The 13,384-nt window shown below is 45.8% G+C and overlaps 2 protein-coding genes across 3 annotated transcripts in view; one reads left to right on the top strand and one right to left on the bottom strand.

Annotated features, from left to right (window-relative positions):
* The first annotated feature begins 661 nt into the window (after window positions 1-661).
* LOC107375653 (stathmin-2) lies at window positions 662-3,659 on the top strand. The gene is made up of 5 exons (XM_015944298.3): window positions 662-824; window positions 1,647-1,742; window positions 1,828-2,000; window positions 2,082-2,273; window positions 2,355-3,659. Exons 1-5 carry the CDS (start codon window positions 809-811, stop codon window positions 2,400-2,402), a joined length of 525 nt encoding a protein of 174 aa, XP_015799784.1. The 5' UTR covers window positions 662-808; the 3' UTR covers window positions 2,403-3,659.
* A 1,721-nt stretch (window positions 3,660-5,380) lies between these two features.
* Window positions 5,381-13,384, bottom strand: part of LOC107375650 (hairy/enhancer-of-split related with YRPW motif protein 1) — a 19,800-nt gene continuing 11,796 nt past the window's right edge. Inside the window, exons 2-6 of one of the 2 annotated variants that reach the window (XM_070551237.1) lie at window positions 10,804-10,938; window positions 8,316-8,388; window positions 8,158-8,241; window positions 8,001-8,082; window positions 5,381-7,933 (exon numbers count right to left, since the gene is read on the bottom strand). In XM_070551237.1, coding sequence (XP_070407338.1) covers window positions 7,329-7,933; window positions 8,001-8,082; window positions 8,158-8,241; window positions 8,316-8,366 — 822 coding nt within the window. In that variant the 5' untranslated portion in view covers window positions 8,367-8,388; window positions 10,804-10,938 and the 3' untranslated portion in view covers window positions 5,381-7,328. Of the gene's footprint in view, window positions 7,934-8,000; window positions 8,083-8,157; window positions 8,242-8,315; window positions 8,389-8,546; window positions 8,693-10,803; window positions 10,939-13,384 lie in introns of those variants that run through there. The other variant, XM_015944295.3, reaches the window with a different exon arrangement.

Genomic DNA, 13,384 nt, shown 5'->3' with positions numbered 1-13,384 from the left:
TATCGCTTAGATTGGCCAGTCACAGCGCTCTATCGCTTAGATTGGCCAATCACAGCGCTCTATCGCTTAGATTGGCCAATCACAGCGCTCTATCGGTTTGATTGCAAATCACAGCGCTCTATCGGTTTAGTGGGTGGGATGATTCTATGAGCAGAACGACTAAGATGGCAGTGGCTCATTTGAAACAGTTTTGGCGTCAGCTTTGGACTATTTAGTCTTGCAGTTTTCTTTAAGTCAAGTGCAGATAGAGGTACTTAAGTCCTTTAGAAAAATATTGCATTTGCATCTTCTTTGACAGAGTACGGTGGACTCTGTAGCTGCAGTACTCATGTGGTTTGTTGTCCAATAGCATGTGGAGACATGAAAGACAACCGTAAATTCCTGGACACCTTAGGCACTTGCAGTCCTGGATGGGACGGGCGCATGTGCAATTCGGAAGTGCAAGACAGATGTAGGCTGTGCTGAGATCTCGCGATAATTTGGTTGCAATTATCATTATTTTTATGGTGTGACCAGAATGACTACCCCTTAACTACCATAGGGCTGTGGGTGATATCCTGAGTACGTGTTTAGTATCGTGTTGAATCTTTGTGCCGTTTATGTTTTAAATCTGAATTGTTGCGTTTGCGCAGTAGGCTACACCTTTCACCGCCTGTGCGTCAGAGGGTCTGCCTGCGCGTTCCCGTGCTCGCTCGTTCCCGCCTCCTGTCCAGTCCAAGCCCGGTTCATTCGCTGACTCAGTGCCTTAATCAGCATCACCGTTCCAAGGAAGCAGCTACAGCATCCTCTGCGGAGAAATACATCAGCCATGGCTAAAATAACCGGTAAGCACGCTGAGGCTGGTTTTACCCGCGGGGACAGATGGATGGATGATGGATGGATGATGGATGGATGGATGGATGGATGAACGACAGGTGCGTCTTTCTGTGTCGGCCCTGTGGGTGTAGACGTGGTGGCCGCAAGTCTTTTAATCTCCTCCTGAGATTATCGGGATGATTTCTAATTTAAGAACCTTTTCCAATGAATTGCGAATCTGATCAGAAATCTGAATCAAATCTAAAACGTGGTTCCAATAAGACCGCCATCCTCTGGTTTCTGGAACCTCTCCGTTAATAATCTAGTTTTATCTGGTTCCGTGAAACGTGGTGTTTTAAAACCCATGATGCTTTCTGAGCTGAGCCGCATTCGCAATGCTGCACCTGCGGTTCATGCTCAGCGGCCCCAGCATGCAGCATAATGCAGACGGACCCCACCCAAGATGGGCTGCCATCATCCTCCTCATCCTCCTCAGCCAGACTTCATCCCTCCGACTCCTCCTGGCTGGCACGAAAAGCAGCTTTTGTTGTTGTTTATTTATAAGCTGGTTATCCATTTTATTTATGGTTAAATTTATGAAGATTAGGAAAATGCCAGTAAACCCACGCTGGCTGCTGCGGGTGTGTGACCATCCCAGCTGGTGGTTTTACTGGAACAGGCTGCATGGAGAAGTGTGGCAGGTGCATGTCATGGTGGGAGGTAGGCCAGCCCTGCAGCAAGAGGCCGCTTTACACACAGTCCCTCTTTAAGCAGCCAGCTCTGTCCATAAAGGAAGCATCAGCTGAATGAACCTCTCACCTGGCTGCCGACTCTTCTTCGTGTTCCCACAGCATACAAAGAGAAGATGAAGGAGCTCTCTGTCCTCTCTCTCATCTGCTCCTGCTTCTACCCAGAGTCTCGCAACAAGCTGGTGTGTGAGTTTGAAGGTACGGGCGATCTCAAACCCTTGGTTTACTCTTCAGGGCTAAAAATTCAGCTCCTGTGGATGATTTGTCGTCGCCTGATTTTCAGACATGGAGGTGAAACCCATAGACAAGCGAGCGTCGGGACAGGCCTTTGAGGTGATTCTCAAGCCCTTGTCTCCAGTGTCGGAGGCAGCCCACAACCTCCTCTCCCCCCCAAAAAGGGATATCTCCTTGGAGGACATTGAGAAGAAACTGGAGGCTGCTGAAGAGCGGAGGAGGGTATTTTTAAAAGATTTGTTGTGATTAAAATGGAAACAGCAATAAAAAGACTTACTTGATTGTTTCTGATTGCATCCTTAGTACCAAGAGGCTCAGGTGCTAAAGAGTTTGGCAGAGAAGCGAGAGCACGAGAGGGACGTGCTGCTAAAGGCCATGGAGGAGAACAGCAACTTCAGCAAGATGGCCGAGGAGAAGCTGCAGCTGAAGATGGAGCAGATTAAGGAGAACCGTGAAGCCCAGCTGGCAGCCATGATGGAGCGGCTTCAGGAGAAGGTGAGACGAGCAGAAACGTAAAAAACGGTCAACGAGAAACTCTTCAACCTTTAATCTTTCCCACTGTGTTGTTGTGTTCAGGAGAGGCACGCTGCCGAGGTGCGCAGGAACAAAGAGCGGAGGGAATAGCCAGTAGCATGAACCTCACACACCTTCTGTGGTCCATCCATCCATCCTTCAACCCTTCTGAGACAGACAGTTGACCCTGAAGGCCGAGAGGCTCGAGCATCGCACCACACCCTCACCGCACACTTTATCACAAGAGCTCACAACGATCAGCGATACAAACACCAGAAACACCATCCATCCATCCATCCATCTATCTATCTATCTATCTATCTATCTATCTATCTATCTATCTATCTATCTATCTATCTATCTATCTATCTATCTATCCATCCATCCATCCATCCATCCATCCATCCATCCATCCATCCATCTATCTATCTATCTATCTATCTATCTATCTATCTATCTATCTATCTATCTATCTATCTATCTATCTATCTATCTATCTATCTATCTACCTACCTGTCTACCTGGATAGATGATAGGACGACACACTGATTTATGGATCTAGGTGAAGTGCTGCACCTGCGGCTCCGTGCTCTACCACACTGTTCTCCTCTCCAGCTAAAGACGGACCTTTGCAGTGTTTCCCTGAAAGATGTTGTGATGTTTCTGTGTGATTTGTGAAAAGGTGACGGTGGATCTACCTACACAACAATATCCGTAAGATTTCAGCCATCTTGGTCTCCCTCACCATCCCTCTTCAACACACGCACTTGGAACGTACCACCCATAGATGCTCAGAAACAACGAGCTTGATGACGATCTGTACAGGTGCTTTATTGTTAATAAGAATGTGTTTGCATAAAGACGGTTGCGTATTTCGACGCCATCTTCCCGTGAATTTGTTGCCAAATGAACAGCTCTGCATAAGAACACAGTATCTGGGGATGAACCATACAAATGAGTGAATGGTGCGACACCCTTCTGGTGTCATGTCGTGTCTTGGACAGTGGAACGTGGCGTTGCTCCATTCTGAAGATGACTTATGAACATGCTGTATGGGTGTGTGTGAATGCTGATTTACCCTTTAGGCATCTTTAGCATCTTCTCTCTTTAGGGTGTTAGAAACTCGATGCAGGACGCTTTACATCCAGCACACCGAAGTAGTCTCTTTTTACTACGATTACTCAGTACACCACTGATATCTGCCTGCATACGCTGCTGCTTGTGTTTCTCCTTTCATAAGTTTCCGTGAAAGCTTTGCTAAATAAAAGTTTGGGGTTCTGTGAACATGGCATGCTGCATCTACAACGTTTCTGTATTAAAACACGAGGGATTGTAAACTGCCAAATAAATGAACCAGTTATCTACACATCCCAGGAGTTACATTTACCTTTCCGCCTCATCGGACCATGCATGGTCCAGACGGAGCTCCCACTGGCTGGATTACTGCATGCACCAGCAGGTGGCAGTGTGGGATTTCTTTAGAGTAGATGAGATGAGGCCTGATCCTCTGAAGCAGCACTTAGGTCAAAATAGAACATCACAAAAGAGACATAACCCAAAAACACCCTCAGAAGATAGAAACCTTTAATCGTAACTTTATTTTAGCAAATATAAAAGCACATCACCCATACTCAGGTTTAGTGTGTTTCTGTATAAAAGTCTGAAATGGTAACCAGCTCTAGTTGTAGCTAGCATCACGTCTGCAGTTATATCCTGTAGGATTGATGAGCTAAAGGCTAGTTGTTTGAACACAGTTTTGCTGCTGCCTTAAAACAGCTGCAGCCTCAAAGCAGCAGCATTACACTTTATGGGATATTTTCATACAGCTGCAGAAAAGTTTAGGTTTGCTGTTATTAATGTAAATAACTACTTTAAAAGTTTTAAAACTTGAGCTGTTTTACAGTTTCTCAGTTGCTTTGGTGCATCTCTGCACCACTACTGAGGCTCTTCTCAAAACAATTAGTGCAAACTGCAAAACATGGTGGATAACTTGCAAAAGAGAGTCACTTCATCAAAAAGAAAAGCCAGTGGTTCAAAAGCACGTCCCTGTCATGTTCCTGGGAATGAGCTTAACCCACGACATGAAGAATCATCACAAGACGGGGGAAAGTTCAAAACAATGATTTATTTAAGGAATCTAACAAAAGGTGTCCCTGGAATAAACCCTGAGAAGTTGAGAGAGAGTCCAAGTTCTGCAGGTGGAGGAGGTCGAGGAGGGCAGGTGGAGTGACGGGGTGAGTCCAGGAGAGGGCGCCAGGCAGGGTGGCAGAGGAATAAGAGGAGAGGCGAACCGTGAAGTCCAGGAAGGTATGGTTCTCTCCAGGTGAGTAATCCAGTAAGGTTCTGCTTCTTGGATGGAGGATAATATCCAACAACCCCAGAGCGTCAGGGAAGATTGTCCAGTAATCCTGGAGAGAGGATACAAACTTGAGTCCAAAAAAATCCAACACAAGAGTCCAAGAATAACCCAAGAAATTCTCCCAGTCAATTATCTACTTAGAAACCAAGCAACCTAGAACGAGTGGCCAAAATACTACCATGAGTAGCTAATCATCCAGCGCTGTGTAGTGGTTCCCTCTCCTCTTATATAGAGCTCTGCTGCGGATGACCTGAGAAGCTGCAGCTGCTTGCTAATACCCCGCAGCTGGTGAGCTCCCTCTCCTGAAATGAAGAGCTCAAAGATGTTATAGAGATGAGGAGTACTCACCCCACCACACAACGGTCCCTTAATCAAAACAGATCATACATTCATCAAAAGCAAGTACTTATATCAATCAAAGTGTCAGGGCTGTCACAATTACCAGCACCTTAAATGGCTTGAACATGCTCTCATTGTGACGGATTTCTTTGTAGGTGCTTCCCAGTGACACGTCAAGTCTGGGCAGCATGCATGGCACGTTGAAAACCATAAACTGTAAAGGAAAATCCAGACACTTCATGTGCACTCTTGATGATATTTAACTGAAACTGTTCACAGCATTGTGCAGCTGGGCAAATACAGTAAAACAAACATTTTACAGCAAACATAAACTCACTTAGACAGTAAACCTTACTGCAGTAGTTATGAAAAAAAAACTGAACAGACACTGCTGCATATCAGTCACTGATATCAGAATCAGATAAACTTTATTCATCCCCGAGGGGCAATTAAAAAAATAACAGCAGAGCAGCATGATGCTGGACATACGAACATTGAATACATCGGCAATAAGGAAGTAATAAAGCAGCAAGAAGATGGATAAAACAGGAAAATATGCAAAAATCACTGAGTAAGCTAATAAAGTGACTAAATCTAATATCTAGACGCTCCCGTCTGTCTGCCCACACATTTTCATCAGCATCACAGGGAACGTCCGCTCTATCGATGCATCGGGGAAAGTATCTTCTGGAGTGCCGAATCCACCCTCTGCAGGACTCTGCTGTGATGTCATCACAAGCTGCATCCATAGCTGCTAGCAGGGCCATTTGGGTATGTGGATGCCTGTCATCTACCTTCCACCTCCAGGAAGAGAAAAACTCCTCAGTTGGATTTAGGAATGTAGTGTAAGGAGGAAGAAACTCCACAAGCATCCTGCCGTGTGCTGCAAAGCACTGACTGTCTACAGCAGAGTGATGGAAGCTAACGTTATCCCAAACCACTACATACATCGTCCGATTGTCACCAGGACACACACCAGTTTTCATCAGTGTGAGATAAGGTTCTCCTGAGAAAAGTAATCTATGGAGATTTCCATGAAACTCCTTAAAAATAGGGTTTTCTAAATGGATGTACAAAGTGTTCGACAAGATGTTCAACAATTCTGAGTGCAATGACACGAGCAATGACATGAAGACTATCAGTTGTAAGGACAATGACTATTCAGCCGGTACAAGTATAAATAATTGTCACATTCATGATAAAAGCAAGGAGACGGTGATGAATAGCAAGTCAAACGTGACCATTCTTTAGATATTTGTGCTTATTCAGCTGCTTCATGTCCAAAGGCATGAAACCGCCACTAGGTTGTGCCAGAACGACTACATGTTGTGGAGGTTTAACTGTTGTGCAAAGTTTAGTTTTGATGTGAGAAATGCACCAAAGCAACAGAGAAACACTGTAAGGTGGCAGCATCCCATTTCAGTGTTGTGCTTGGACTAGCGGTTAGCTCATCAGTCCTGCAATAAATAAGCACTATTTCTCCAAATAGAGGCCTTTCAGGAGGTGATGTATGGTAGAGAAATGTATAACTTTTACACAGAAACATCTATTTAAGACGGGAGCAGAAGCAGATTTATGAGTCCAGATGTTTTTCTGTGTTTTCAGTACTTCGGTCCTCATCCTGTTCACACTATTGTCTCCGCTTGAGGCCAGCCCGGGCTGCGGAGGTCAGGCCAACGTTGTAAAGGATTTCCTTTGGCTCTTAATGATTTCCTGGGTATTCATGGGGGCAACAATGCTTCTGGATTTGGTTTCTTGGCTTGGCAACCAGTGAAGGAGTTACCTTTCAGTCCACAAACCGGACCACGTTAGCTCATGATTAACTTCCACAGCAACACAAACGCACCTGCTGAGAAAACGCCATTTGGGAAGAGGAAATTACAGGAATGTTTAGTGTAAACGGTCCCATTTAAACCACATCATTCCGATCTATTAAGCAGTAAAATATTTATTTTATGCACGTTTTACATTTCAGACCAAATTTGATTGATAAAAATATTACAGATCCACGTTACACATCCCTCTCAAAAGCAAGTTAGTGGTGTACAAAATACGGATTTTCATTTTCAACAAATCCAACGTTTCACGAAGAAATCCTGAAAAACTAATGAGTGAATCTGCATTTCCAGTAACTTAACTAACAGTTTCCGTCGGTCCTCAACCTGGAGGCGGTGCAGGCTGGGCATTAAAACCTTCTCTCTGAAGGTTTAGAGAAGGTCCTGTAACTTCATTCAGAGTAAAATAAATGTTCATTTGTTCTTCTGTCATTCATCCATCATAAAACAGCTGAGCCAAGTGGTTTTATGGTGGTGGGCACAGCTCAGCTGTTGCCTTCAGTGTCAGAAGGCTCCGATCTCCATGCCCCAAGGCCTGTAGGGCTTTGAGAAGGTGGAGGAGGGACTCGCTGCGCTGACGGCTGGAGAGATGAGGGGGAACGCTCCAAAGGAAAGAGGAAAGGCCGAAAGCGAGGACAGGGATGAGACCAGCGGTGGCGAAAGCTTAGATGGTGGCACAGGGAGACTGAGGGGTAGCGAGCCATTTAGAGGAACCCTGAGGGACTCCGGAGAAGTGAGGAGACCAAGTCTGGATGAGCCAGATGCCTCAGACGATGAGGAGGATGAAGAAGATGGGGCAGAAGAGGAGGAGGGAGGGCTACTGTTGGTTCTGGGTGCAGGTGTCCTGCCCTGAGGGTGCTGGAGAAGGAGGCAGTGTGGAAGATGGTCCGGGGTAGATCCATAGGCAGAGCCCCAGGCTAAATGTTCTAGTCCAGTGTGCACATCCCTCTGAGAGGCGTAGCTGCTCAGGTGAGACACTAAACGCACACGCAGGGAGTCTGTGCTGTCCCGGCTCTCTACGACGCTCAGGTAGCGCGTCGTCTCTGCCAGGCACTCCCTGAAGCCCAGGCTGCGGTAATCCTTAGCAAGGGCGTGAGCCTCAAAGTAGCCTGTGAGGAAAGACAGCAGCGTTTAAATAAGCTTTTAGTTCAGATCTTCAACAACAGATGCAGTCACCTTTCCCTCCAGATGCATGAAGTGACTTTAAGTGGTCCACTGTCATCTGCAGAATCTCTGCCTTCTCCAGTTTAGTGGATCCCTGCACAGACAGAGCCGTCACGTCAGCCGTTTCATAAAAAACAACCTCCATCCGTCTTTACAACAAGTGCTGCACCTGTTTCTCAAAAGCACTTGGCACCAGTCTTCTCAGCTCTGACAGGCTGTTGTTGATCCGGTCTCGCCTCCTCTTCTCAATGATCTGTTAAAACATTTAAAGTGTTGCTTCGAATAAGGAAAGTATTTCAGGTTTTAAGTGAATAAAGGTTCTCCTACCCCTCTGCGCCGTTTTCTGGCCTGAACCTGGGTGCTTGAGGTCGGTGACATGGACCCGTGACAGTCAAGCTGACTAAAAGGAAAAGATTGTTTAATATTTTTAAACTTAGCAAAAAAGGTCAGTTTAGCAGTAAATATAAGGTAAAGAAGTCCAGTGAAAATGGAGACACTGATTTGAGGCTTTAAAAGTCTGAAAGAGGACATGGAAAAGAAAAGTTAAACTCCAGCCACCCGTTTTCGTCCCCGCTGTCCTTCTGCACCTCCACGTTGTCGTCCAGCTCGCTGTCTGATGAGCTGGAGTTGCTGCTTCGCTTCATCCTGCTGGACTCACCTAAAGAGGCTGCAGCCACACAGACTCACAGCAGACTCAGCTGGGACTTTTACCACCGTGGGAGGGGGCGTGGCTTCAGTAGAGGAAGTGGGAGGGGCCATGATGACACTGGGTTGTTGAGCAGTTTGAAATGAAAGGCATCTTAAGTGGTGTTTGTATTAGACTGCGTGTGTAATGAAGAGCCTGAAACGATTCAACACTTTATTTGTTTCCCGTTTGGAGACTCATCGATAACGTGCATTAGCCTTAGAGAACAAGCACGGGAACTTGCTAGAAAACTGTCCCAGCTCTCCCAGTACAAGTCCCCATTCACTGCAAACAGGTCAGCTGTAACTGACACACCCTCCCAACCCTAACCCTGACCCTGCAGCTTTCTTTTGTGAGCAACGAGGGCTCATCTTTCTGCTCCGCAGGGATGAAAAGCTGCAGAAATGTTTCAAGCAGCAGTCAGAACAAGGAAACAATCTGCCACAGGTGGGCTAGCTCTGAGCCAGCTAATGGCCAGGGGTCAGAGTTCAAACTACCGACGACGATCCGTGGGTCCACATTCGGCACAATTTGTTTGATTTTTACGCGTGAATAACCAGAACCACCTTAAATCCAGAACCACCTTAAATCCAGAACCTCAAGGGTTCATTTAGATGAACAAGAAAAACCAGAAATAAAATATCTTTATTTAAATAGTTAGTTCGACACGACGCTCGTCTCTGCTGCATCAGCAGTTTAAACGTACTTCCTGACGAACATCGACATGACCTGTACCCTGGAACGGCACGCCATGGTTCAGGACTGATGTACTAGATTTCTTTGGATTGTTTGATGTTTTATCTTTATTGAAATAAAGTTGATCCTTTTTGTATTGAAATCAGTGGACTTAATAGTTTTTATTTTTGGGTAAATGAACATTTGGGTGTCTTGTCCTGGACACATCTGCTGAGGCCATCAGTGGAGATGCATCCAGCCCCCCATCGGTCTGCCACCCTGTTGAGGAGCAGCTGTTTCTGCTCCATCAGGTCAGTTGTTCACTGCACATTGGGAACTGGACAAGGGTGGATGAGAGTTTGATTCCTCAAAGCGACAGCTGCAAACTAACGTTTTCTGTTCCCAGAACATCAGCGGGGGTGAGGGGAGGCAGGTAGCACACATCCAGTCAGCTGCTTGTTGCTGTGGATCCCACACCGAGCCAAACGGGGCCTTTCCATGACAGAAATCTCCATTTTACTCTTGGTTGTTTGTCCCAGCAGGAGGCGACTGCGCCACTGGTTTCACAGAACAAATGTTAGGCTTTACCTGTGCACCTGCGTGCGTTAGCTTTTCACCAGAACATTTCCTCTGAACACTGAAGAAACTCACTCTGAGCGTGTTCTGGTCGTGCTTTGTTCACCAGGGACCACTGGAACAACTTAGCACCAGTTTCTAGAAACACAACTCCACCCCTGTGCCAGGGAGCTAAAAGGTACACTAAAAGGTACAAGCAAGCATTGGTGTCTACACGTGTGTGCACAGTCAAAAATAGGGGTACGGAAAGGGGACCTTGTTGTGCCCCAAGGTACAAAAACGGTATTGACCCATGTCTAAGGACAAACATTGGACCTCAGAGAACCTATCTGTACCTTTTTCATGATCTGAAAGGTACATAATTGTTTCTTATGGCTAAAAAGTACATATTTGTACCAATTATTTCAGAGGGTACAATTTCTGGTTATGATCACATTCTAGCAAAGCTATTGGTCTCAAAATAGAAGTAATAGTTTCAGTGTTCACCATTCTGTGGGCTTTGAAAAATCTTTAAAAAATTATTTATTTTATTAATTATTTTATTAAAATCTAAAAATGGAGTGAAATGTATTAACTGACTGTGTAAATTATTTTAACTAAAGAATGTGTGGCTCACTTGTGTTTCGTTAGCATACAGTAAATACTGGATAACTTGCTAAAGTTACTCTTGGGTTCTGAGTACACGATCGACTCAAGTCAGGTTTTGCTGTGGACTCAAATTTCGTTGATCTAAGACTCCCCCAACATTACTGACACCCAGAAGCACTTTTTAGACATTTCATAACATTGTCAATATGAAAAATCGCTTACTTATGCTGATACAAAAGCATTTACCTCCAGGTCAAAATAGCGTTGTAACCTAATCACAAACACTCATACCTGATTATTTTCCTGTTGTGCCTGACTCATATGTCTTTCTTCCTCTGTCCTCTCTTTTCTCCTCGTTTTCTGTCTCTCTCTTCCTCACAGTGCTCCTGTCTTCTCTTCTGTCTGTACTAACAAAATGTATCCAATCTGTGGGACAGAGGGGGCAAGAGTCTGCTGTAAAAGAGATCCCAACGTCACACTACAACAGAAAGTAACGCAGATTATTTAAAAGATTATACAGTTATTGAAAAGTTTGCAAAGAAGAAATATCTGCATGTTTTTTGTTTGTCTCCTGTCTCCTTCCTCCTCTTGTCTCCTATCTCCTTCCTCCTCTTGACTCCTGTTTCCTTCCTCCTCTTGTCTCCTGTTTCCTTCCTCCTCTTGTCTTCTGTCTCCTTCCTCCTCTTGACTCCCGTCTCATTCCTCTTCTTGACTCCTGTTTCCTTCCTCCTCTTGTCTCCTGTTTCCTTCCTCCTCTTGTCTTCTGTCTCCTTCCTCCTCTTGACTCCTGTCTCATTCCTCTTCTTGACTCCTGTTTCCTTCCTCCTCTTGTCTCCTGTTTCCTTCCTCCTCTTGTCTTCTGTCTCCTTCCTCCTCTTGACTCCTGTCTCATTCCTCCTCTTGTCTCCTGTTTCCTTCCTCCTCTTGTCTTCTGTCTCCTTCCTCCTCTTGACTTCTGTCTCATTCCTCCTCTTGACTCCTGTCTCATTCCTCTTCTTGACTCCTGTTTCCTTCCTCCTCTTGTCTCCTGTTTCCTTCCTCCTCTTGTCTTCTGTCTCCTTCCTCCTCTTGACTCCTGTCTCATTCCTCCTCTTGTCTCCTGTTTCCTTCCTCCTCTTGTCTTCTGTCTCCTTCCTCCTCTTGACTCCTGTCTAATTCCTCCTCTTGTCTCCTGTTTCCTTCCTCCTCTTGTCTTCTGTCTCCTTCCTCCTCTTGACTTCTGTCTCATTCCAAGACTCAAGACTCAAGACAACTTTATTAGTCCCCGAGGGGCAATTCGAGATTCCTCCTCTTGACTCCTGTTTCCTTCCTCCTCTTGTCTCTTGTCTCCTGAAGCAGGCAATAAATATGCAAAACCTACCATTGTTAAAAGAAATGTGTGTTAACTTAGAAAATGTGGGCACAAGTGTAATTACTTGTTAACTTTTTTGTCCAACGTTAAGACTGCTGCACACAAAAAAAAAAAGACTGCTGCTTGCGTGGGCCGGGCCCCCTTGTGGCTGTGGGCCCCTGGGCCTGTGTCAAGTTTGCCCATATTATAATCCGGCCTTGGGTGGTGGGGGAGTATGACTGGGTTCGCTATTCAGGGTCCTGTGTCTGGGGAAGGAGCCGCAGAAGCAACCGCTGCTGCCTGATAATAGGACTGCTGTTCTACGTTTTCGTTTTGTTGGTGTGTTTTGCGGTTGAGGAAAAAATCATAGAATTTTTGTTATTTTAAAAACTGTAAAGATCACAAGACCTTGCTGTAGTGTGCATTCCCTAATAAAACAGCTAAAAAATATAGAACTATGCATGTTCAGAGGACTCAAACGTAATTTTTCAATTTACCGGATCTTTGAAATGCCATTTCTTCAGCTTAAAGAGCTTATTGGTACAACGTTTTTACTGTGTGTGTGTGTGTGTGTGTGTGTGTGTGTGTGTGTGTGTGTGTGTGTGTGTGTGTGTGTGTGTCTGAGTGTGTGTGTGTGTGTGTGTGTGTGTGTGTGTGTGTGTGTGTGTGTGTGTGTGTGTGTGTGTGTGTGTGTGTGTGTGTCTGAGTGTGAGGTGTGTTTAGGAGGTGCTGTTTCCCACAGCCCTGATCTAATTCCGTGGTAACTCGATCTCCGTGTGAGCGCTCCCTGGCGAATGTTCTCCCACCCCCGGCCGGCTGAGTGGATGAGTGTGTCTGACGGAGACCGCCTCAGTCCCCATGGGCCCCTCCCACCTCCGTCTCGCACACCAACCCTCCATCAGGAGTGATTTACTATGTCAACCGTTGTGGCGGTCGGCATCAGCGGCGCTCACAGCCGTGCCTGCATCCTGCATGCACACCACCTCCAAATCCTTTAGCTGCCACTCAGCAGCTGAGCTGACGTTTGGGTTTGTGGGTGCGGTGGGACGGGATGTCGTTCGGGAACCGTTTGCTCATGTTTAATCCTCCCTAGGGGACACTTCTCCTGAACTTTCTTGCATTTATTCAGAGGGAGTGAAATTATTCAAGGCCAAAAGAAAAATGCCACCCATGGTCTTATAAAAGCAGCAAGACTCGGGGAAACGTCTCCCAGACAACAATGTTATCCTACGGACCACAGCTTCCTGCTGGTCCCCTCTCATCCAGTCAGCACCCAGGTTCTATATCGGGCAGAGACCAGACCGGGTCTCAGACCCGTTCCCACTGTTGGACTCCTCATTCTTCACTTTCCTGCCTTTGTTGGCATCCCTTCTGTTTGTGCTCTCTGGATAGGTAAGCCAGTGAGGATGTGTTAACTTCCTTCTTTCTTTGTTTGGCACGGTTTTCTTTCTTTTCTCTTTCCTTTTGCCTGGACAGCTCCTCGCCGGCACCTCAGCAACGTGTCTCAAATAAATAAACGGCTCTGTTTTTAAACGGTCTGTG

This window comes from Nothobranchius furzeri, chromosome 5 (assembly GCF_043380555.1).
Source record: "Nothobranchius furzeri strain GRZ-AD chromosome 5, NfurGRZ-RIMD1, whole genome shotgun sequence".
NCBI classification, from domain to species: domain Eukaryota; kingdom Metazoa; phylum Chordata; class Actinopteri; order Cyprinodontiformes; family Nothobranchiidae; genus Nothobranchius; species Nothobranchius furzeri.
This window is presented reverse-complemented; position numbering and strand designations above follow the sequence as displayed.

What these genes read in the sequence shown, in the direction of transcription:
- LOC107375653 (XM_015944298.3), top strand. An exon ending in CTGCTGAAGAGCGGAGGAGG is followed by an intron (nt 2,001 to 2,081) that starts GTATTTTTAAAA and finishes TTGCATCCTTAG; the next exon opens with TACCAAGAGGCTCAGGTGCT. An exon ending in TGGAGCGGCTTCAGGAGAAG is followed by an intron (nt 2,274 to 2,354) that starts GTGAGACGAGCA and finishes TGTTGTGTTCAG; the next exon opens with GAGAGGCACGCTGCCGAGGT.